The 23821-nt window shown below is 35.7% G+C and overlaps 1 protein-coding gene across 5 annotated transcripts in view; it reads right to left on the reverse strand.

Moving 5' to 3' along the window:
* Positions 1 to 23821, reverse strand: part of Phf14 (PHD finger protein 14) — a 131081-nt gene that overhangs the window by 97291 nt on the left and 9969 nt on the right. For all 5 annotated transcript variants that reach the window (XM_057763956.1, XM_057763972.1, XM_057763986.1 and 2 more), the window contains 4 exons: positions 18781 to 18925; positions 7573 to 7732; positions 1858 to 1969; positions 863 to 1000 (listed from right to left, as the gene is read on the reverse strand). In XM_057763956.1, coding sequence (XP_057619939.1) covers positions 863 to 1000; positions 1858 to 1969; positions 7573 to 7732; positions 18781 to 18925 — 555 coding nt within the window. The remainder of the gene's footprint in view (positions 1 to 862; positions 1001 to 1857; positions 1970 to 7572; positions 7733 to 18780; positions 18926 to 23821) is intronic.

The raw sequence follows: 23821 nt of genomic DNA on the forward strand, positions 1-23821 counted from the left end.
TAGGACAGGCTCCAAAGCTACAGAGAAACTCTGTCTTGAAAAATCAATACATAGCCGGGCGGTGGTGGCGCACGCCTTTAATCCCAGCACTTGGGAGGCAGAGGCAGGCGGATCTCTGTGAGTTCGAGACCAGCCTGGTCTACAAGAGCTAGTTCCAGGACAGGCTCCAAAACCACAGAGAAACCCTGTCTCAAAAAACCAAAAAAAAAAAAAAAAAAAAAAAAAAAAGAAAAATCAATACATATACATATGGGTGTATGTATGTATGTATGTATGTATGTATATTTGTGAATACCAAACAATTTATGAGTTATGTTTTTAGAAATTTATCACATGAATTAAAACTTTCAGTACTCTTAAATACTAGTTAACTTATCTTAAACCTATTAAGTAAATATGTATTTTTAATTAAGATAGCTACTATGGCATTATGCAAGAAATTTTAGTGGGAAGGGCTGTAGTTTTTTTGCAACTCTAATATCATAACATAAAAGCAGGATTCTCAAAACAATTTCAATACAAGGTTACATTGTTATGTTGTGTGTAATCTCTAGAAACCTCCAAAGCTTAGAACATAGAAATACATATTTTATATTGTTATAAAAACAATTTGATGTATAGGGTCCTAATCTAAAGTCAGTAAGTCTGGAAAAAATATTAGGGAGCTAAAACTAAACTCAGAGAATGAGCTACCTTAAAAAAAAAAAAAGCCATATTCCTGTATAAAATATGGCGCATATAGTGGTCTGGTCAAATACTTAAGAAAAGATTATGAAGTTTCCCTTATACTTTCCAGTTTTTACAGGGCACAGCAGGCATAAGAAGTCTTTGAACACAGCAACTGTGGGGTAGATAAACATACCTCTTCTGCTGCCGCCTCGGAGAGCAGGCCTTCTTTCTGCGCACAGGTGACATGAAAATAGGCTCTGCACATCCCTGCATCACAGCTAATGCAAACTCCAGTTCTAGCAAAGCGAGTGTCTTCACAAAAGCTACACTCCTATGAAAGCAACAGGAAAACTCGCACAGCAAAAGTATTTCTGAAGCAAAATTATCCTCTCATGAAGCACCCACTAAATATTACCAATGCAAAAACAAAAAAAAAAAACAAAAAAAAAAAAACAACAAAACTGTAGGCAAGCAAGTTCTGATGAAAAAGAGAATTCTTTACACAGCTGTAATCAGCCTGAACTAAACTGATAGAGTAGTAATAAGAAGAGATAACATTATAAGAGTACTTAGGCGCTAGGCACTTAGTCTTCTTAGTGCTTTACATATGCTAAGAGATAAAATCAATTTGGTAATTTTTCTTGTTACATTAAAAATGTTGAAGTAATAATGGGCTGACACCTGTTCTAAATAAAGTGTGGTTTTTATATTCTTTTTCTTAATTTTAATAAAATTCATTTCAAAGTTAAAGTAAAATTTATTTAATCCAACTGTGTAACAAGGTATTCTCTGGATCCCAGAGAATAGAAACAGTATCAATTAATACGCATTTTTACAACTTAGGTTATCTGAATTATACCATATGGAAAAATCAATAAATTAGTCCTCTGAGGAAACATCTATCAACTAATGATTCAAACATGATTACCATACCTGATCCTTGAACTAAGAAGGAAGAGGCAGGCTGGCTACTCTAAGTTTGAGGCTGACCTAAGCTACAGTTAGATATTACCTCAAAAATACAAAAGCCAAAACAAAATAACTGAATAATATAAATGACTTAGTGCTAAGAGTTCCTCAAGGAACGTGCTTGTTATTAAACACCTCTGTAATAATTCGCAATTATTTAAAAAAGCTATGTAAAGAAACAAAATTTTCAATTTTAGCTAATCATAAAGTTGAACCTACCTTGGCACCATATTTAGAATAGTTCATTTCTGTTAGTGTTACTGGTCGTAACTTATCAATATCTCCAAAGGCTACTCCAGGAACATATAGGGCACAAACAATGTGAACCCATCTGTAAGAGAGAAGATGCAATTCTGCTATCAAATGCTTTCCTGAAATTCTCACATAGAAGATGAACATAAAATATGCTCCACCTCAAAATACTATAGAAAGCTCAACAATCAGATGGTTTAAAAAAAAATTCATCTCAGACTCTTAACTGGAAAACACAGAAGACCTACAGAGTGATGCTCCATCGTGGAAAACAAGCGTGCCATGAGCACTGCTCTTCCGGAAGTCCGTCTAGTCAAAATGCTGGTCCAGCAACCATAGCTGCTCTGCTCTTACAACTCACTGCACTTTGGTCTTACCTGGTATTCTTTAATATTTGCATAAGACTGCTATTCAAGGATAACAAAACATCGCTCTCATATTCCAGGAAAGATATTCACATTCATTACTGTGAGCACTTTTAGAATTAAAGACTCTAATTTAAGGACCACAAAGTTATTTTGCAATAATTAGATTAATTGTTCTTTACTGCTACCTTTCTCACAAAGTCGTTGAATATCCCCATGGATATATTTTTAGACAGTTTTGGTGGCAAGTTTAACTTTCATCTCAGGATAAAATGGTGGCTGGGAAGAGATACAAAGCACAGTGATAGTAATGGAGGACTGCCATGTTTTCACTTTTCTCATCTGTTCCCTTTATAACCTAAGACCTGAAGTTTACAGACGTCACCTACAACTACATAGTATAAATTCTCCACAAAGCTGTTAGCACTTTTAAAAAATGTTCAACTTTAGCACACTGAAAAACAAAAATAAGTTAGTTTTGATTTCTTTAAACTGCCCTGAGCTATTATTACATGATTACATATCTATGTTTTCTTGCAGTCAAACAAAATTTTGAATAGCTGCCTAAAATTTAAATAGCAGATATGCATAGTTTGTGTAAGAAAAAGAGTAAAAGTTAGATGGCAAGTCTCTATAAACTTTGTGAATATATTAACAAATTTTGCTTTATCTCATCTTTAAAAGTTCTGATTTTAAACAACTAAGATTAGTTTTAAACAACTAAGAAATCACTCTATAGAGATATTAAGGAAAAGTTATAAATCTTTAACATTTTTATCATTTTTTGCAAAAAAAGAATCTATAGTTCTGAGATATTTTTTCGATAGAACATTTTAATCCAATCTCCCAAATTCATTATGCGGAGTTCAATATAAAGATAGCATCTCAACAAGCAGCCGCTTTCTCAATTTAATCTGTGAGGTTTCTTCACGCTCTAGTGATGTATCAAATGTGGCTGTTCTCTACAGGAGTTTATCTCTGATAAACCCAACAGCTGGCTGCTTGCTTTATACCGACCTTCTTAGCATACATCGGAACAAGCCACAGGAGTGGAGATTTCTGTGTGACTGGCACCCAAATGTATCATTCTGCCCAGGCATGCACATGAGGACACCAACATGAGTCCTTATTAAAACATGCAGCAAAGTCACTGAAAATCACTAAGACAATTTAGCCCTTCAAGCACTTTTTTGTTCACATATTTTACAACTTATGTAATGAAGTTGGGAAATCAAAACAACAAGAAAATCTTTCTTATTACTTTATCATCCATTTTGCTTAGAGTTTATGATGACAGATGTTGATTGGGAAAAGGAGCAGAAAACAAGTATCACAAAACCATCAAAAGAGAGAGGCAGACTGTCATTCTAGAGCGGCAATGCATTCAATTACATTCATATATTGTTTATAGGCAGGCAACTCTAAGTAGCCATATACTTCCTTGAAGAAACCCTTATCTCACAGTAGTACATTTTCTGTGTAGTACCACATATTTAAAAAATATTTTAAAAATATCTACAGCATGTTACTTCTGTTCCTTCATCCCAAAGCCAATGACTAAGTTTCTCCTAGGTACAGAGCATTACATAGGCAATCTGGAACTCAGATGTCTGAGAAGTGCTTAGGGCAGCGTGTAGCTTACTACAAGAAAAATAAAAATGTCTGTTTCCTATAGGTAGCAAATTGTTCTTCTCATTTTGCAAATCATGCTTTCAGAAGATTGATGTCTTTAAATACAGCAAGTCTAGTAGAGGAAAACAATGAGGCTGAAGAAATCCAGTGCTCTCTTACTTCTACTGTATGGTAATGCTTACTGCACAGAGAAAAGGCCAATGACTCAGAGTCATCCTGCATTCCAAATAGGAGGACAACCTACAGAGGCTGCAAGGAGCACAGACACAGGTTGTTCTTTCTTCCACAATAGCCACTCAGTCTCACTTTGGAGTGTATATATTTTGCTTGCTTTGTTAAATAAACTTCTGTTTAAAGTGGAAGCAGGAAAATAAATATATTTTATATATGATTATATTGATTATATATTTTATATGATTATATTGATTATGTATTTTATATATGATTATATTGATCATATATGATTGAATGAATGAATGAATGAATGAATGAATGAATGAATGAATGAAATTTATATCCTGGCACTGCTGAAGAATGAATGCATGGGCAGTCGCTACATTGTGGTTCTGTTGAACTTGTCCCTATTGGGTTTCATGCTTTTAAGTTGATGAGGATGACTGACCAGGTCTCTTCCTCAAGAGGGCACCAGATCTCATTAAAGATGATTGTGAGCCACCATGTGGTTCTGAACTCAGGTCTTTGGAAGAGCAGGCAGTGCTCTTTACCACTGACCTGCTAAATCTTCTATTTAAGAAATGTAAAAATTCAGCCAGGCACACGTCTTTAATCCTAGCAGTCAGGAGGCAGAGGCAAGTGGATCTCTGTGAGTTTGAGACTAGCCTGTCTACAGAACAAGTGCCAGGGCAGGCACCAAAGCTACACAAAGAAACCCTGTCTCGAAAAACTACAAAAAAAGTAAAAACTTAATTTTTATTTCAAGAATTCCACAGCTATTTTCTCACATTAAATCATTTTCCACATAGATATTATGAATCACATCAGTAGAGGAGAATGTATAGTTAAATCCATACAATAAATCAATTTCAAAACTCTTTTAGCCTGTCCATGAAGATAAAGGATGTGTCCAATTTTTATGTTTTTTTTTTTCTCTTTTTTGGTCTTAAATCAAACTGGCATTACATGCTGCAAAATACATAAATACATAAATGCCCAAAATTTCTATCCTGGCCTTTGGCCTCCGTGGGACTTTGAATATATATATATATATATTTTAAAAAAAAAGCAAAACAAAACACACAAGCATTTAAATAGTCTGCCACAGAGCTGTACCTCTCTGCCCATGGAGTACCTAATCTCTATATATAATATGCACAGTCGTTAATATGAATATTTTTACTTTAATATCAATGCTTAAAGTGCTTCCTTTGTCTTCTTTTGGAAAACATTACACATTACTTTGCAGAGCATGACAGCACAGAAAGACACTTTGTCAATACAGCTTTTAAATTAACAGGAAAAACAAGTAAAATGAATTCTCTTCCTCAAAAGGAAGCTGGGTTGGTTTTTGTTTGTCTTGTTTTTCTTTTTTCAATATGGTTCACCACAACTGAGTATTCAAAGTTTCAATATTCAAGATAGAAATTACCAAATGGCATGTATACTGCAGCACCTACTCAGAAGAAAGCAGTAGTAGCAGCAGCATTGACAGTCAATAAGGGGACAGTTACTGTCCACCAACTACATCAGGAACTGTCTTACATGAGTTGTACCACTTAAGCTTCTCGAAGGTACTACAAAACTAAGGCATAGTAACAATGCTAACGAACTCGCCTAAAGTTATGGTAGAATAAAAACAAACAAAAAAATAAGTCTAAATAAGACCAAACTACTTGGAAAGCACATATTTCTTAATGCTTTACTAAATCCACAGTTATAGGTCATAGTCCAAAAATTCCATGTATAAGAACGAACAAGTTCTAGTCTATATGTAAAAAGTACTTGCTACTATTTTAGTTCATTTCTTTTCTTAGGAGATGAGGGGTAGTCTGGATCCTGAGCACACAGGGTCCCCTAAGATCTCATTGTAGATTCTATGTTATCTTAGCAATCTACCAAGGCTATATTTCTCAAGAGTCTGGTTACTAATTGAAACAAAATGAGAAAGATATTTTTCTTAATTTTACTAAAGTAAACTTATTACATCTAAGTCTAAATTTTATTTGTAGACTACATATATGTTTTCAGTGTTAAAAATTGATGAATATTATGTTGTTTGGTAATTCTTGCTGTTATTATTAAAATATTAAACATTCTTATATAAAACATCCTAGGTCACAGAGAACTGGCTCAGCACTTAAGCACATACTGCTCTTGAAAAAGAGCCATGTCTGGTTTCTAACACCCAAATCAGGCAGCTTACAAACATCTATAACTCCAGCACCAAGGAATCAAAAATCCTTTTCTAGACTCTGCAAGCACCTGTATTCATGTGCACATACCTACACAGACACTTAATATACATAATTTTCAAATTATAAAAAAGTGAATTTTTAAAGCTCTTATGCCTTATCAAAATAAAAACATAAAAACATGAGTGTCTCTTCTCTTATTGACAGCATTGAAGTAGATAAACTTCAAAACACACAAGACTGGGAATAACTTATATACTGTAGTCAATCACCCCTAGTCTCATAGGGAAAACCAATATAAATGATGTCGACACTTTTATGGTAACTGTTCAAATGTGGCAGTGACCGTGAGTGTGATCACAGTGAAAAGACCACAGGTCTTTGTGCCAACTGTCAGTACATTTGTCGCTTGGCTTCACAGGCATGCTTTAATATTTACTCTGCAATGATGGTCAGAATTCCCTCAGCACTTGTCATTCAGAGAGTGTGATTTTGTTATCACTATAGTTGGGCACTGGAACGCAGTACAGAGCACAGCAGAAGGGATAAGTTTCTCAACAGGACAGACAGGGTACATCTGCTACAGTATAGCCACGAGTTCAGACCTCATGACCTCACAAGCCTGGCCCAGCCTTGAGATCACTTTTCACTGTCCTCTCAATAAACACAGCATATGTAACAGGCTTCAAAACAAAGTTGCAGCTCCCCCTGCAGATACCTACTTTTAAGAACTGAAGACTGGCAGATAAAGCAGAAAAGTTTTCTGGCAACCAGTAGGCTACAACTAGTCCTTGGGACAAAGTCCAAACTCCAACCAATGTCATTTTGGCATTCCTTGATCTATGTCATCCCTAAAATTTCCTTCAGGGGCTAATTTATAACTTCCATATTCTTTTAGGGCATAATTTTAATAATACTTAATATTAAATTTCTCCATTTTTAATCATTGTATGTTATATTCCTGAAGTGAGACAGATCTGGGTTCAAATTTCTCTATTTACCAGATTGTAGACTTGTGCTTATACAGAATTTAAATGATGTAAGTCTTGGGCACTATCCTTATAATCTGAGAAAGAACCACTGCTTCTTCACAGGCTCATTAAAAATAATTGGGATGATGAATAAAAAGAACGAATTCAAGTACTTGAGAGGTCATCTTTCTTATTCCCCTCATCAATCTATATATAATCTATTGGTCAATTCACAAGATGGGACAAAAAGCGTGTGACTCAAAAGTCATAAAGGGAAGAAAAGGGAGCTCCAAACCAGGCATGTTATAAAGAAGGCATATGAACACAACATAATGGGACATCAACCTTCCAGCATCAGTTTCCTTGAAAATTCCATCCTGATTAGGACATAGCTCACAGCTAGGAGAAACACCACATTTACAGGCATCACAAAACCAAGGCTCAGTGGAGTTTTCAGAAGCCGAACTCATAATAGAGTCACTCTCCCCATCAACTCCGTAACATCCTAAAAGAGAAAAGAAACAGTTATGATTCAATAGGGATTGTTTTTTAAACTCACTTTTGTAAAAATCAAAAGAAAAGAAAAAAAAAGGGGGGAAATACAAAAAAATTCTGGAAAAAGCAATGGTTTATAACTGACATAAAAATAGAAATAAAATAGTTTTGCAAAAATACTATTTCACCTTACAATTATGACTTACATAATCCAGCTCAAATAAAAATTGTTATCCCTATGCTATCCCAAAGTATTATAATAACACATTTCAATATACTCAAAGTCTTATAAGAGAGTGCCAAAGAAACAGTTTTAAAGGAATTAAATTAGCACACAAGCAAAAGGATCAAAACTTATTCCTTTCTTTAATATTAAATTTTAGTCAGCAACCACCATCTTCATTGCTTATGTGTAAGCACAATTTTGCAACACAAAATCATAAACTGAAGACTTAGGATTTTCTTGTTGCTGCAGTTACTGTTATCTATAAAAGAGCAGTAACTAAAATCTATTCAAAAAAAATCATAAAAGAAACAATAAAAATAAAACTATTTCTCAACAAGCATTCTAATACTACAGGGAGAAAAATCTACTTTCTTTACAAAATTATGTTCCTTTAAAGCAAATTATTTCAAACCAGAAGAAATCTGTATTCAAAGTAGACAATTAGCAAGTAAGAATGGCTGCCAGAGGCTATCAAATTTACTAACTTTATTGAGTAAAATCAGGACACCGCACAGTAAACCATGTGTTTAACGCAGTTTCAATTCTTTCTAAAGATGCATGCTGCACGTGGCAAACATCTGCGGAGTTCTCAAACGCCTACAACACTCATGCTGATGGCTCTGCACTCATTCGCAGACAGTCTTCCTTTGTGGCCCAGAACACTGGCACTCTCCCTGTCCGAGGACATCCGGTACATGAGAAGACCTTCCATCAGCCTCACTGTCCCAGAAATCTAACGCATAGTGTCTTCAGAGTTCAGCATTTACCATCTGACCTGCTATACCGCCATATTTTCTGTCATACTCTTAGTATTTACTGAGCTCTAAACCAAAATTCTGGCACTTTATACCAAGACAATCTAATTCAATCCAACTAATGACTAGATACATGACTACAAAGATTTAAAATATATGTGTTTCTTTTATTCAAAACATAAGCTTATAAAACTATTCTTTCATCTGGTAAAACGTTAAATTTCAAAAATTTATAAGCAAAAACTCATATCATGTATGTTAACTAATTTCAAGTGCAAAAACACATTTAATAAAAGTAATCTATGTAAACCACATTTAAGGAAAACATTATATAAAATGTCTAATTGTCTTGAATTTTACAGAGATCATAACCCCAATTAGTAGAATTCAGATTTCTAAAGAGACCAAATACTCTTCTGCCTTCTAGTCATGTAGCTCTGCACAGACTGAATCTCTGAGGGTTGGCAATCTTATTGGTAACGTGTATTATTTACCAACATTTATCGTATCTCTTGATATTAAAAAGAAAAAAAACACCAAAGTTGCCACAATAATTTGTATTTAAAAACCTGCATTTAACAAAAAAATCCATATTCCTCCAAAATGTTTTAAATAAATAACATTGTTCAAATAACATGGGTTAGTTCCATGAAGACTTAAGTCCCAATCTGTATCATGCAAAAAGCTGGGTCTTTCAGCACATGTCTATGATCCCAGCACTGAGGAGGCGGGCACAGGAAGATCCCTTGAGCTCACTGGCCAGTTAATCTAGCTGAATTAATAGCTCATGACTAAGAAACCTGTCTGGAAAATAAGGTGGAAAGCAATTAAGAAAAACACCCAGCTAGCATTGACCCCTGGCCTCTATGCAAATATATTGTATGCACGTGCACACACACATATCCCGCCCACATACACCAAAAACCACATATAGGAGTAATTTACTATTATTATTGTGTTAGATGAACATGCAGTAAAATGACTCCATATCTCACTATACTCACAGATCACCTCATCACACAAGCTTCTTTTTGCAGTAGATAGTAATTACCAGAATATAGAATTCTGAATGCTTAGTGCTAAATAAATGTCTATATCACACACACACAAACACACATCCCTTAAGGCTCAGAAGTCTAAAGGGAAGAAGGAAGTAGGAGACTGTAAGAGTTAGCTGTGGTGGATGACTTCAAGGAAAAATCCCAGCAGGAAGAAAGTGAAATAAATAGGACAAAGTCCCATCCCGATGCAAAAAACAAAAACAAAACAAATAAAAACCTACTTGCAATTAATAGCTGCTGGGAGAGAAAAGTCAGTTTTCTCCAATCAATGGGTATATTAATCACACCCTATGACAGGTTCTATGTTCAGGAGTAGTCAACAAACACAAACTTGACTCCATTGTTTTATTGTTTTGTTTTTTTTTAAGTTTTTTTTTTTTTAGATTTATTTATTTATTATGTATACAACATTCCTTCCATGTATGCTTGCATGCCAGAAGAGGGCACCAGATCTCATTCTAGATGGCTGTGAGCCACCATGTGGTTGCTGGGAATTGAACTCAGGACCTCTGGAAGAGCAGTCAGTGCTCTTAACCTCTGAGCCATCTCTCCAGCCCTGTTTTGTTATTTTTTTAAGAGAAAGAACTAACATGAAGTTAAGTAAACAGGGGGGTTGGAGAGACACCGAAGAGCTGGAAGAGGGGAAAGAGTATGTTCAGGTTATATTATATGAAATTCTCAAAACAGAAAAAAAAAATTTTAAAATATTAAAAGAAAAAAAGAAAAACATTAATAGCTTCAATACCTTGTTCTGAGCAACAAAATGTTAGAAGAAAAAATGAGAAATATTCTTTAATACAGCAAGTCAGTAGTTTATGCTGCTGAAAAATATTTTTGAAAACTTGAAATAAAAATTTAAACTGTGAAAAAAATTGACAAAAATTTAAAGCCCAATCAACAACTAGAAATCCCAAGAAGGAGAATGCAGGAAAGACAAGGAAAATCAAACACTTCAGAATTCTCTTTCCAGAATATGAAGAAAAACGAGTGGAACACTTAAGTTTCCAATATCATATGTGATGTGATAGCTATTCTTGGTTGTCAACCTGACTAAAGCTGGACTTAACTAAAACCCAAGCAGTTTGTAGATCTTTGAGGGATTTTTCTTGATTGAATCAATTGAGGTGGGAAGTTCCCATGCTAAATCCAAATCTTCTGAGGTAGGAAGATCCACCTTAACTCTGGGCCACACCTTCTGATGGCAGGCAATATAAAAACATGAAAGAAAAAACTTCTCTTTGTCTGTTTGCTCTTGCTCTAACTGACAAATATATTACTTCCCTGGTATTAGAGGTTATGTCTTTAGGACTCAGCATTATACTGAAGACTAGCTGAGATATCCAGCTTCATGTACTGAGCAACTACTATGGTTTAGACATTTGGTATGGAGACAGCCATTGCTGCACTAACAGGACCACAACTTGTAAGCCTCTCTGGTAAATCCTGCTTATTTTATACACACACACACACACACACACACACACACACACACATTCTGCGGTGGTCTGAATGAGAATGACCCCCACAGGCCTATATTTGCATGCTTAGTTCCCCATTGTTGAACCATTTGGAAGAATTAGGTGTGGCCTTGTTAGAAATGTGTTTTGGGGGGTGGGCTTTCAAGTTACAAAAGCCCAGGCCAGGCCCAGTGACTCTCTTCCTGCTGCCTGTGGATGAGTACAGCTCTCAGCGACTTCTCCAGGACCATGCATGGCACCACATTCCCACAATGATGATAATGGTCTAGCCCTCCGAAACTGAAAGCAAGCCCCTAATTAAATGCTTTCTCTTAGCAGAGTTGCCTTGGTGATGGTGTCTCTTCTCAGCACTACAAATGTAACTAAGACAGATTCATTTTATGAATTCTGTTTCTCTAGAGAACCCTAACAAAGACATCTACAAACCATTAACAGAAAGACAGCAGGAAATATAAAAACTAGTTGGAGATTAAGCAGCATGCTTTAAAAGATGTGGATCTTTTGTAAAAAAGGAATCTCAAGGAAGCTTAAAATACTGTGAAGTAAATGAAAGCAAACATTTAACTTATCAAAATGTACCAGACGGCATTGCAGGTAAAACGGAGAATTAGGCAATATCTTCTTAGATACTCAGGAAATAAGAAAAAGAGTAGCAAGGCTAGAGAGCACTACACACAGAAATGCTGGAGGAGCAGCAGAAATCACAAAGGAAGCAACAGGACAGTGAAGAGTGTGGGAAGAAGGACAGCTCAGAAAAATAAGCAAGGACTTACTGAAAAATACACCAAAAAACATGGAAAGGAACTCTAAGACTTGGCAAATGGGATTGAATGAAATTAAAAAGCTTCTGCAAGCAAAGGAAACAACTGACAAAGCAAAGAAACAGCTTACAGATTGGGAAAAAGCCACTACAATCAAATGACGTTATCAACGATTTAGAATATACTCTCCAACAACTGAAGAATGTATATTTTGTTCATCAGTATTTAGAACTTTCTCTAGAATAAACCAAATATTAATTACATCAAAGAGTATATTTTGAAAAATTCAAACACTGAAATCATGTATCTTTTCTATCTAATTACAATGTAATGAAACTAAAAATCAGCAAGAACAGGAAATTACAAATATAGAGGAGTCTGAACAACACACTGAAAATGTTAATCAAATTTATTTATTGAATATGAGTGTGTGTGTGTGTAATGTATAGAAGCATAAATGTGTCATAATAAGTATATGGAGGTAAGAGGACAACCCAAGGAGTAAGTTCTCTTCCACTAACATATTGTGTGATGTTTTGTTTATGTTGTGACAAATAAAGTTTGCATGGCGTCAGAGGGCAGGGCTAGCCACTAGTTAACCATAGAAGTCTGAGGTCTGTACAGAGACAGAAAGTTTCGATAAGGTGGGACAGAGAAAGGATCTCAGCCTTTTTGGACAAAGGAACTGAAGACCTAGGAAGGGACTGTGGTTCTCTCTCTGCTTCTCTGGTCGTTCAGATTTTTATTCCAATATCTGACTCCTGGTTTTTACTGATAAGGCTAATTAGATGTATGCTTCAAACATATGGATCCCAGAGATCAATCTCAGTTTGTCAGGGTTTACAGAAGGCATCCATACCAACTGTGCAGCCTTGCTGGCCCTGTACAACATATTAAAACAAAACAGAACAGTGGACTACTGAGGAAATCAGAACACAAAATTAGAAGTCCTTGAAATAAAGGGAAACACAGCAAACCAAGACAAAAAAAAAAGCAAATGGTCATCTTCAGTTCTTAGAAAAGAAACCAAACCATGCCAAACATTGAATTAGCAGAAACAAACAATAAAAAACAAAACAAAAATAAATCAGGTCTAAAAGAACAAAGGAAATGAAATGGCAAGTAGAGTTTCATTGAATATGAGTTAAATTTATAGTGTACACTCACAAGAAGGGGGGCAAATTAATCTGATAAAATAGAAATTCATAGCAGTATTAGGGACTATTTTGAAAAAATATATAGTAAGAAATAAAATTCAGGAGAAACTGAAAGATTTCTGGAAACATGTGAATGCCAAAGTTGAATCCAGAAGATACAAAAGTTCTGAGCAGACAAAGAAAGAAATTAAATCAATAATACGAAGTCTCATAATGCTGGGGAGATAGTCCAGCCAATAAAGTGCATGCATTGCAAGCATGAGAACCTGATCTCAGGCTCTAGCACCCACGCAGAGCAGATCAGTTCTGCTATCCCCATGTTGGAACAGCACAGATAGGGGGATCTTGGGGCTTGCTGGTGAGTTCCCGGGTTCAGTGCGAAAGAGATCCGGATTTAAAATAATTGGAAAGGACTAGAGAAAGATATTCAGTGTAGCTCTCTGGCCTACACACACACACACACAAAAAAAATACCTATGTGCACCTGATATAAGTGCATGTGCACATACACCAGCATGTACAGACAAACTCACATGCATACATACTCTACACATACATGCATGAACATACAACAGCAACAATAGTCTCCCAAAAAAGAAAAGATTAGGACTAGATGGTATCACTGAAGAATTTTACCATACTTTGAAATAACACTGATGTTTTCTCAAACTATTCCATAAAACTGATAGAAAGGGAGAGAACTCTTCCAAATTGGTTCTATTTTTTCAATACTTTATGTGTAAATTTTGCTTTATTATACTGAACTCATGAATAAAATTACCATGTAGCTGAATTAATGTAGCCACCAATAAGCACTTTCCTAGACTCAAATGCTATACATCTCAACGGAATTCTATGTAGTTAGAATAATCATTTTAAAGTCACAGAAATTCCCTTGTATTTTCATATTTCCATTATCAATTAAATTGTTATGCACTTTTAGCTACATTCTGTCCTTCCTCATCATCTAATACTAACTTTTCTTGTTCTTTCTAAATGTCATACTATACACACACTTACATATGTTTTCATATATGCATGCTATAATCAACATATGAATAAGAACATGTAAGTTTTTTTCTCTGAAATGGAGTTGATGGAGGTGGGTCTTGTATAAATCTGTTGCTTTGATTTCATTATATGGGCTGCCAAGCTAAACCATAATGGATACAAGGGTATTATGATTTCAGAATATGGGTCTAAGGATATGATGCTTTGGAGAGGGTCTTCTTTTGTTTTCACAGAGGATGAGACTCTGTGGATTGCGTTTATCCCAATATGGTATGATAGACCACGCCCTCCTGAAAGGTTGCTGTGAACACCTTCAGAAAATTACTTCACTCAACTGCCGACTGAGATGACCCTGACACACAGGTTATACCATGAAAGACCTAATTAATGACGCCCCCATTCAGCAGGAAGTAGTTTGGAGAGAAAAAACTGTGCCCATGTTCCCAAATATGGTTTATAAATGTTCTTTTACATTTAAAGGGGGATATGATATAGATATGAATAATTTGCATTGGTATGGATTAAAAGGTCAATTTTGTTATGTATATATGTATTTCTGATCCTGATTAAGGTATTGTGATTGTGTAGTTCATTTAAAAATGTAATGTATAATTAAGAAATATAGGTTAATGGATAATCATCAATAGTCAAGCTTGTAGACATGTTAGTTAGATTTTCTAGATATATAGATATATTTCAGTTAGATAGACATTCTTCATATCTTTCAAAGACTGCAGAATATGACATTTAAAATATTTTAATAACTTAGGGCTTTTCATGATAATGAGACACGTCTGCTCCTGGCAGCACCAATCTACTTCAAGAGGAAGATGGGCACCGAAGAGGCTCCTTAAGGAGTTTGATAGCCATTTGGACAAGAAACTGCTCTTACCTGGACTGTTGCATAAACTGGACACAGAGAACCCGCAGAAAGAGGACTGCTGAACTTGCCTAAAGGTGAGATGGTTTTTCGGGGTTCCTGACTCATAAAAGAGTCTGCGAGACATTCTGCAGGACACAGCAAAAAGTGACTAAACTGTCTTTGGAATTTCCTGCTTGATGAAAATGTCTGCTGGATACTATGGGCCTGAAGGCTGAAGATGGATGCCCCAACAGTACAAAAGAACTTTGGGTGACTGTCCAGGCAGTGAGATGTCTCTGTCATTTCTAGAGTTTTGGATCTCTTGTTTGCTTAGGTAATATTATATCCTTCTGGAGTCTTTGATGGAGTTGAAGAATGGTTAGTTATAGTTATAGTTTTCCTTAGTTATGATAAAAGATAAAATAGATATAAATATTGTAACTGTAATTCTTGCTTGATAACTGTTTTGCTATGTAATCTTACTATGTTAAAGTAAAAGCCTTTCTTTTTTGTTTAAACAGAAAAAGGGGAAATGATGGAGGTGGGTCTTGTATTAATCTGTTGCTTTCATTGGTTAATTAATAAAGAAACTGCCTAGGCCCATTTGATAGGCCAACCCTTAGGTGGGCGGAGTAGACAGAACAGAATGCTGGGAGAAAGAAGCCGAGTCAGGCAGTCGCCATGATTCTCCCACTCCAGACAGACGCAGGTTAAGATCTTTCCTGGTAAGCCAGCTCGTGGTGCTACACAGAATATTAGAAATGGGTTAGATCAATATGTAAGAGCTAGCCAATAAGAGGCTGGAACTAATGGGCCAGGCAGTGTTCAAAAGAATACAGTTTCCGTGTAATTATTTTGGGGCATAAGCCATGCGGGCGGCCGGGTGCCAGGGACGCAGCCCTGCCGCTCCATATTACAACATGGAGTGATCTTGCTTACTATTATACATTCTAAGTCTATCCATTCACCTTCAAATTTTGTGACTTAGCTGGATAATACTCCATTTTATGTATGTACCAGATTCTCATCATCTATTCATCTGTTAAAAGACATCTATTGCATTTAATGAGAACTGTGAATAAATAAACAGTAAGGAACTATGACATATCTGTATAATGGAGTACTATTCAGCTATGAAAAAAACTGTCACAAAAGTCTTTTGATGTGATAGAAATAAAAGATACTATATTTAATAAAATAAGCCAAAAACAGAAAGACCATGTTCTCTTAACCATTTGTGGAAACTTAAGAGAAGTTGGAATGAATGTAGAAAAGGAATTTACAGGAATTGAGCTGGGTACCAGAGGACAGAAATCAGAAGAAATGGGCATAATCAATTAGTATTTCTGCATACTTGGAAAAACACAGTGAATATTCTTAATTTGTACAAGTCATAAGTGTTAATAATAAAAAATATAATGATAAAAAGATTACACTGAATTTCAAATTGTTCAATTAGGACGCTCAAATATAGTATCAATTAATTAATTATGCAACATGAAGATTTACTCAAGAGTGGAAAACTACAGTCCTCCTTTTACAAGTCAAATAGTAGCTAACTCTCAGAAACACTTACAAGCACCAGTTCAGGAGCACTGAATGCTTTCTTGTGCCCCTCTTCCATCTGTGGAAACAGGACTGTGACTAGGAAGCATGTACTTGAAGAATAGGGGTTACACTGATACCAACCACACAGGATCTCAACCACCTTTAGTACCTATAGTAACTAAGTGAGGCAGGAAGACATAAGGTACCCTAACAGTGGAAAGCAACATTTCATGGGCTGGGATCGGGACTAAATAAAAATGAGAAAATAAGATGGTTACAAGCATTCCTCATTGTCTGCCCCCTGACTGTTGATAAAACATAGCTCCTGTAGCAATTGACTTCCTCACTATAGGTATGGCATTGCTACTTATTTTGATCATCTAATTTATCTGCCTTGATGTAGACTGCCATTTTAGTTGTTTCTAAAATTCAAGGCTACCTTAGAAAGGTACATTTGTCTTTAATGAGGTTACTCAACTGAGTCTGAAAAAGCACGGGATAAAACCGGACTCTCTGAATATGGCGGACAATGAGGGCTGATGAGAAGCCAAGGACAATGGCACTGGGTTTTGATCCTACTGCATGTACTGGCTTTGTGGGAGCCTAGCCTGTTTGAATGCTCACCTTCCCAGACCTGTATGGAGGAGGGAGGACCTTGGACTGCCCACAGGGAAGGTAACCCTGACTGCTCTTTGGACTGGAGAGGGAGGATGAGAGGAGTGGGGGGAGGGTGAGAGGAGTGGGGGGAGGGTGAATGGGAGGCGGGGAGGAGGCAGAAATTTTTTTCGATAAAAATAAAAAAAAAATAAAATAAAAAAAGGTGCTGGTAAAACTAGATACTTAGATGAAAAAAAATAAAACATAGATCATATTATGAACCTTTAATTAACCTTAAAGATGTCAGCAGGACTAACATCGTATTTGTACAGAATTCTGTGTTCATCAAGGCTAGTCTCAACTACAGGGAGTTCAAAACCAACCTGGGTTACACTACTTGAGACCCTGAAAACAGAAAAACCAAAATTTGTGTTAGAATTACAGAGGTAAAATACTGAAACCTCAAGGCATCTTCACCCTCAAGTACAGAGTAACTGAGAAGCTGTGTATTCTCTCACCTCCACAGACTAGGTAGCTGACCAAGCTGATTAAGTAAGTCAGGGTAAATTAAAGACTGTAGAATACACTCAGCTGCAACTGATTTTTGACATAAGAAAATGAAGACCAAGTAATGCCAGAACTTCTTTCAAAGAGTTTCCAAATATAAAATGGGTACAAGAGAATCTAGAATTATCCCTCATGCCTATAATTCTAGCACCCAGAAAACTGAGGCAGGAGAAAGGCTATAAGTTTGATGAACAGCTAGACTACCAAGATTCTGTCTCAAAAAAGCCAACGATAATGGTAACAATAAAATGTTTTAAAAATTACACAGTAAAATGACCTAGCATCAGAATGTCAGAAATCAATTAAATTTCTTAAACTATTATCATGGCCTTAAAAAACTATATCCACAGTCAAATGACCTAACTGAAAATATGGCTCAAGAGTAATTTAAGAAATAAAAATTACCCTCTCTTGCCCATTAGGCAATGTGTGGGGTACCAAGTCTGTAGTTCTAGTATTTAGGAGGCAAAGGCAGGAATCTCAGCTCAAGGTCATCCTCTCTATTATTTAGCAAGCCCACTGCCAGACTGGGCTACATAAGATCCTGATTCAAACACACACACAAACACAAAATAAAATAAAATAAAATAAAATAAAATAAAGATGGGTGATGACTCTGTGTACCAAATGTTTGCTGGGCTCTGTGGTGCATGCCTGTATTGCCACCACGGATGTGCAAAGATAGACAGGTCCCTGGGGCTCAACTGCCAGACAGTTAGTGGAATAAGCAAATATCAGATTCTATAAGAGACCCTGTCTCAAAACCTAAGATATTCAGCATCAACTTCTGTCTTCTACACACACATGAACAGGCAAATGTGCATGAGAGTACATATGTACATACACACATATGCATATATGACATATACACACAAAAATAAACATATTTCAGGACTCAAATTATTTTCATTTGAACCATCACATCATTTAATAGTATAGTAAAGCCTTACATAAGCATAAATGAAAAAAGTTCAAACTTCCTTTAAACAAGATGTCAACCAGCCATTTCTAACAGAAGAAAAACAGCAAGATTACCTTCATGAACGGTAATGCCACAATTGTCACACTGAATTATTTCATCTGCGTCTTCACTGTTATCTCCGAGACAAACACAGCAAATCAGGATGTGGTCCATTTTTTGGGAACTCCAGTTCTGACTCTTCTCAAGAATCAGCGAGTCCTAATATAAAATACATCAGAAAAATCACATTTTAATTAAAAAAGTAATTTAATACTCACAATTCTCATTTTTCTTTAATTCTATTTCTCATAGTTCAAATTTCTGTGGCATTCTATTGGGAGCCTCGAAGCACGCTCCACCACCTTTATACATCCTGTCTGTCACTTCTCTCTATGTGCCATGGGTTCTTCCCTCTACAAAGTGAGAAGGAGGCTTTGGCACTTGACTTCCCCCTTATATTAGGGGAAAAGGAACAACAGATCCTCTAGGAATCATAGATCTTACATAGACATTTTCAAAGTAACAAGATATAGCTCTTGTTACTTTGTAGCTACATTTGGTAAAGTTACTACCAGAAAAGACAGGACACACATATACAAAACAGGAGGGAGTAAATTAAGGATAATGTATAAGCAAGTATAAATATGATGTCTGAGAGACTCTAGAATCCAAAGTCCAGAGTTACCCAACTACTCTGAAAAAGCCTGAATACATAATCTGCATATCTGGCTATTTAAAAAAAAAAAAGTAGTTGCTTGGAAAATAAGAGTGTTCCTTACATTTATGTCAAGAAAGATCTAGTGCAAAGTGGTAATAAAGATAGCCAGCTACTAACAACATAAAAGAGGAAAGCTTTAATAGAAGACAAATATAAAGATAAAATTTCAAGAAAAGGAAGCCTATCTATTTTAATGTAAACCTTGTGCATTATGGATGTAAACTTTAATTTAAAAAAATGATTCATTCTGGCACAGTGGCACACTCCTATAGCTCCAGCTACAGGAGTGGATGGGGCAAAATGACAACTTGAGCCTAGGAAGTGGGCACCAGTCTGAGTTAAACAGAAAGGCCCTACCTCAAAGAACAAAACAAAAAGTTTTGCTATTTTCATAAATAACAATTAACATTACAGGGTAGCATTCTGGTATATTTTCATTTATAAACCTAACCATAGTAAAAACAAAACTGTTGTTAGTTCTATGCCATAGTCACTAAATATATTTAATTTCATATTAATATTTTACTGTTTTCTATCCCTTTAGATTCTATTTATATTCTTAAAGGTAACATTTGGAACCATCATTTCAATGCAAATTGTAAATGACATTTCAAACTTTTGGGGGGGAGAGGAACTTTTTGAGACAAGATCTCAAGATGCCCTTGAATTTGCTACGTACCCAAGGATGGCCTTGAACTTCTAATCCTCCTGCCTCTAGTTCCCAAAGGCTCTGCTTAAAGGCATATGCCACTACACCCACTGAAAATCCTTGCAGGTTGCAAAAAACTAATTATTTCAATACATTTTATGGATAACATCTAAAATTACAGCTGTAAAGTTAGAAAAAAAATGGCTACCAAGCAAGGTGAGACTCTCCTATAAAGAAAACTCAAGTTTTATAGTATCTTAATAGTTAATGAAATTCATGGGGTTCATTCTCAGCTTTCACTTAACAGCTGTTGAACATACAATGTTCCTATTTGTAAAATGAGAATGACAGAAATAAAATGCAACAGAAAGGTTGTTGTAAGAATTAATGAAATAATAAAGGTAATCAGTGTTGCACTGTTCATAGCTTCCTCCTCTCCTCTACACTCCCTGCAGATGATTCAAAAGAGAAACATAGACTGGCATCTAACAATGAAACAAGGGATGGGCTGTCTTCTGGTGAACCAAATTACAGGCATGAATGGGCACTGGTAATCCCACCCCATCTCATAGACTATCACTCCTAAATTAATTTTGGTTTTTGTTTTTTTGATATCACAGACTAGAAAGTTACCGAGTAAAGCAGAGTTTGCCAACTAATAGGCTACCTGGGTTAATGGAGTGTCAACTTTTCTTCAAAAGATTTACTTCTAAGCCTCAGAAAATGGCTTTTTAATACAGAAAATAAGTGAATTTCTATGGGTCAAACTGTGAATAGATAAAAAGAGAATTTCTTGAAGTAGAAATGGATCAATGGGGGGATCTAATTCCTCTATGTTCTGATTGTATTCTATCTAAGCTGTCTCTAAGCCAATTTCTCTCCACATGGACTCTTCTCTAATGCATGAGAATGAGAAAACAGCAGGGACTACTAATCCCAGTGAGACGATTGTTCAAACTGTAATGCAGAGGAGAGCAGAATAACCCTACAGTGTCCACCTAAACAAACAGCTGGCCACGATGGTTCAGCAGGAACATCTAAACCAAATTTTGAAAACATTATGAGCTAACTTTTTGTTAGTAGAGCAAACATACATTAATGTTTAAGTATGATTTATGATCATTTATGATCAAAATAATAGAGACCAGTTTTCTATGAACTTGTTACCATGTTTCTGAAGATATGTATGCTCTTTCAAAGAACAGGCTAAAATGCTCAACAATAAATTTAATGCAGCTTTATTCAAAAATAGAAATCAGGAAAGTTAAGTTATAGAAGACAAAAGAAAACTCACCTAGAAATTAGGGAAAAGGGGTACTACAACAGTAATTCAATGATTATTTCATTTTTCCCCTTGGAATGTAAAGTTAATCCTAAAGAAAAGAACTTAAGGGAGGTGAGAATTCAGAGCAATGGTTTTACATGTAAAAGCTAAGCTGAAGAATTGAAGTGCGGGACACAGGTAGAGAGAAGAGAGGAACCAGGCAGAATAGAGAGGGAAGCAACTGAGAACTAAGTATAATGGCATGTATGTTTGAAGATATTAGGTCAAATCCCAATGCTTAGTATTACCAATGTGAAAAAAAAAAACAAACATTAGCCTGAAAATGAAGCATCGCCTAACATTCTTACATTCCGAAACATACTCAGTGTTCACTTGCCATGGATTCTCTGATTATAAAACATACGCAAATGCACTAAATTCACCTGTTGTATTAAGATTTAATAGAAAAAATCCGATATACTTTACATGAAAGCAGCATTAAAAGATGAGAAAAAATATTATACCAAAAGTGTGATCAACAACTCTTCACCAATGCTCTCCTTCAAAGACTCTCAAATGAGTCTGAGGCCAGCCTGGCCTACAAGAGCTAGTTTCAGGATAGGCTCCAAGGCTACAGAGAAAGCCCATGTCAAAAACATGAAAAAAAAAAATAAGACTCTCAAATGTTTATAAAACATTACAACACTTGCTTTTAACAGGACTTAGAGCCGGGCGGTGGTGGCGCACGCCTTTAATCCCAGCACTTGGGAGGCAGAGGCAGGAGGATCTCTGTGAGTTCGAGACCAGCCTGGTACTACAAGAGCTAGTTCCAGGACAGGCTCCAAAATCACAGAGAAACCCTGTCTTGAAAAAACAAAAAACAACAACAACAAAAAAAAAAAAACAAAAAAAAACAACAGGACTTAAAGCAATTTTTTTCTTGAAAATGTGCAGAGATAACTAATTAGTAAGTCAGACATCCCAAACAGATAAATATCTTCAGAAGTATGCTAAAAAGAATTGATAATAAACTTAAGTTTTTATATTTATTTCATCCTAAGTGTGATTGAATTACTTACTGTATGTAATTACTTGTAATTCTTTGAATTATACTTACTCTATTAAAACACAAATCATGTTTTCAAAGAAAGGGTTAATATTTTCCCATTTAAAGTATTTATAAATTTTGCCAAACATTAGGTGACATTTGTCATTAAAGAGCCTTGTATGACCAAAAAAAAAAAAAATTCTTTTGTTGTTGAGTCAAAAATACAAGGCTATATTTATCAAAACAGTAGTCCAAAAACCAAACTGTTCTAGAGATCCTCAATGAGAAAGCAGCTTTGGGTCCTTAATAAAATAAGACTGCCATTTCTATTGACAGAATTTCTGCATTACATAAATTCTCATCTACTCTAGGTTCAAAGTCTTCAAAATGAGAACCAGAACCATTTTCTGAAAATGTTACACTACCCTTCTTTTGCTTTTTCTTTCTTTTCTTTTCTTTTTTTTCTTCTTTGAGACAGGGTTTTTTTTGTGTAGCTTTGGAGCCTGTCCTGGCACTTACTATATAGACCAGGCTGGCCTTGAACTCAGAGATCCACCTGCCTCTGCATCCCAAGTGCTGGGATTAAAGGTGTGCACCACCACTGTCTAGCCACTACCCTTCTTTTAAAAACTTAGGTAAGAAGATCAATGGGTGGGCAAAATGCTGTTAGTGACACTTAAAAGTTTCAAAATAAAGGACTGAAAAGGACAGAGCTATACCGCAGGGGCGTTATCCAAACCGTACTGATTTAAAACATGCAAATGTGAAAGCCCACAGAAAAAGATAGGTGCCAATTTGCAGAAAATGCAACTCCAAGTACCTGTGCTCAAGCAGCAAAGGTGTGTTCCAGGAAGCTCTTTTGCAGGAAGTGCACAGGTAAAGACTATTCTCATGATGCTATTAATATACTACCTGCTTTTTTTCCTCTTCTCTTGTGACTGAGTGAAGTGGTCAAGAAGCTACCTAAAGTCAGTGTTACCAACTTAACAACTTGTCTGCTTCTCTACTATGTTTTTGTTTTTACAGTTTCTAAGATTAAATTTGAAATTGCAAATATCAATAGACACAGTCAACCTAAATAATACTGCAAGTCTTCAATAACATCTAAGATAAAAGAATCCAAAAACCTAAATGTTTTAAAAGCATTCCTCTACGTGCATGAGGCATGTTGAAGCCAAAAAGTGAGTTATAAAAAGGCCCTGGTTAAAAAATGTAAATCCCCCTATGAAAACTGAAAATTGTTAAGGTTTCAGAGCACCATTTAACTATAGACAACCCACATCATTTCTCTGCAAATCTACTTGACATTGCAACCAAGAAAAGGTTTCCAGTTAAAAACTAAATATGATATTCTTGTTTGTATTTCTAAAGCCATACTTGCTGCGGCTTCTACTAGAAAGGGAAATCTGACACTTAAAGGGAAAATGGGAAAAAAT

This window comes from Chionomys nivalis, chromosome 1 (genome assembly GCF_950005125.1).
Source record: "Chionomys nivalis chromosome 1, mChiNiv1.1, whole genome shotgun sequence".
Classification (NCBI taxonomy): domain Eukaryota; kingdom Metazoa; phylum Chordata; class Mammalia; order Rodentia; family Cricetidae; genus Chionomys; species Chionomys nivalis.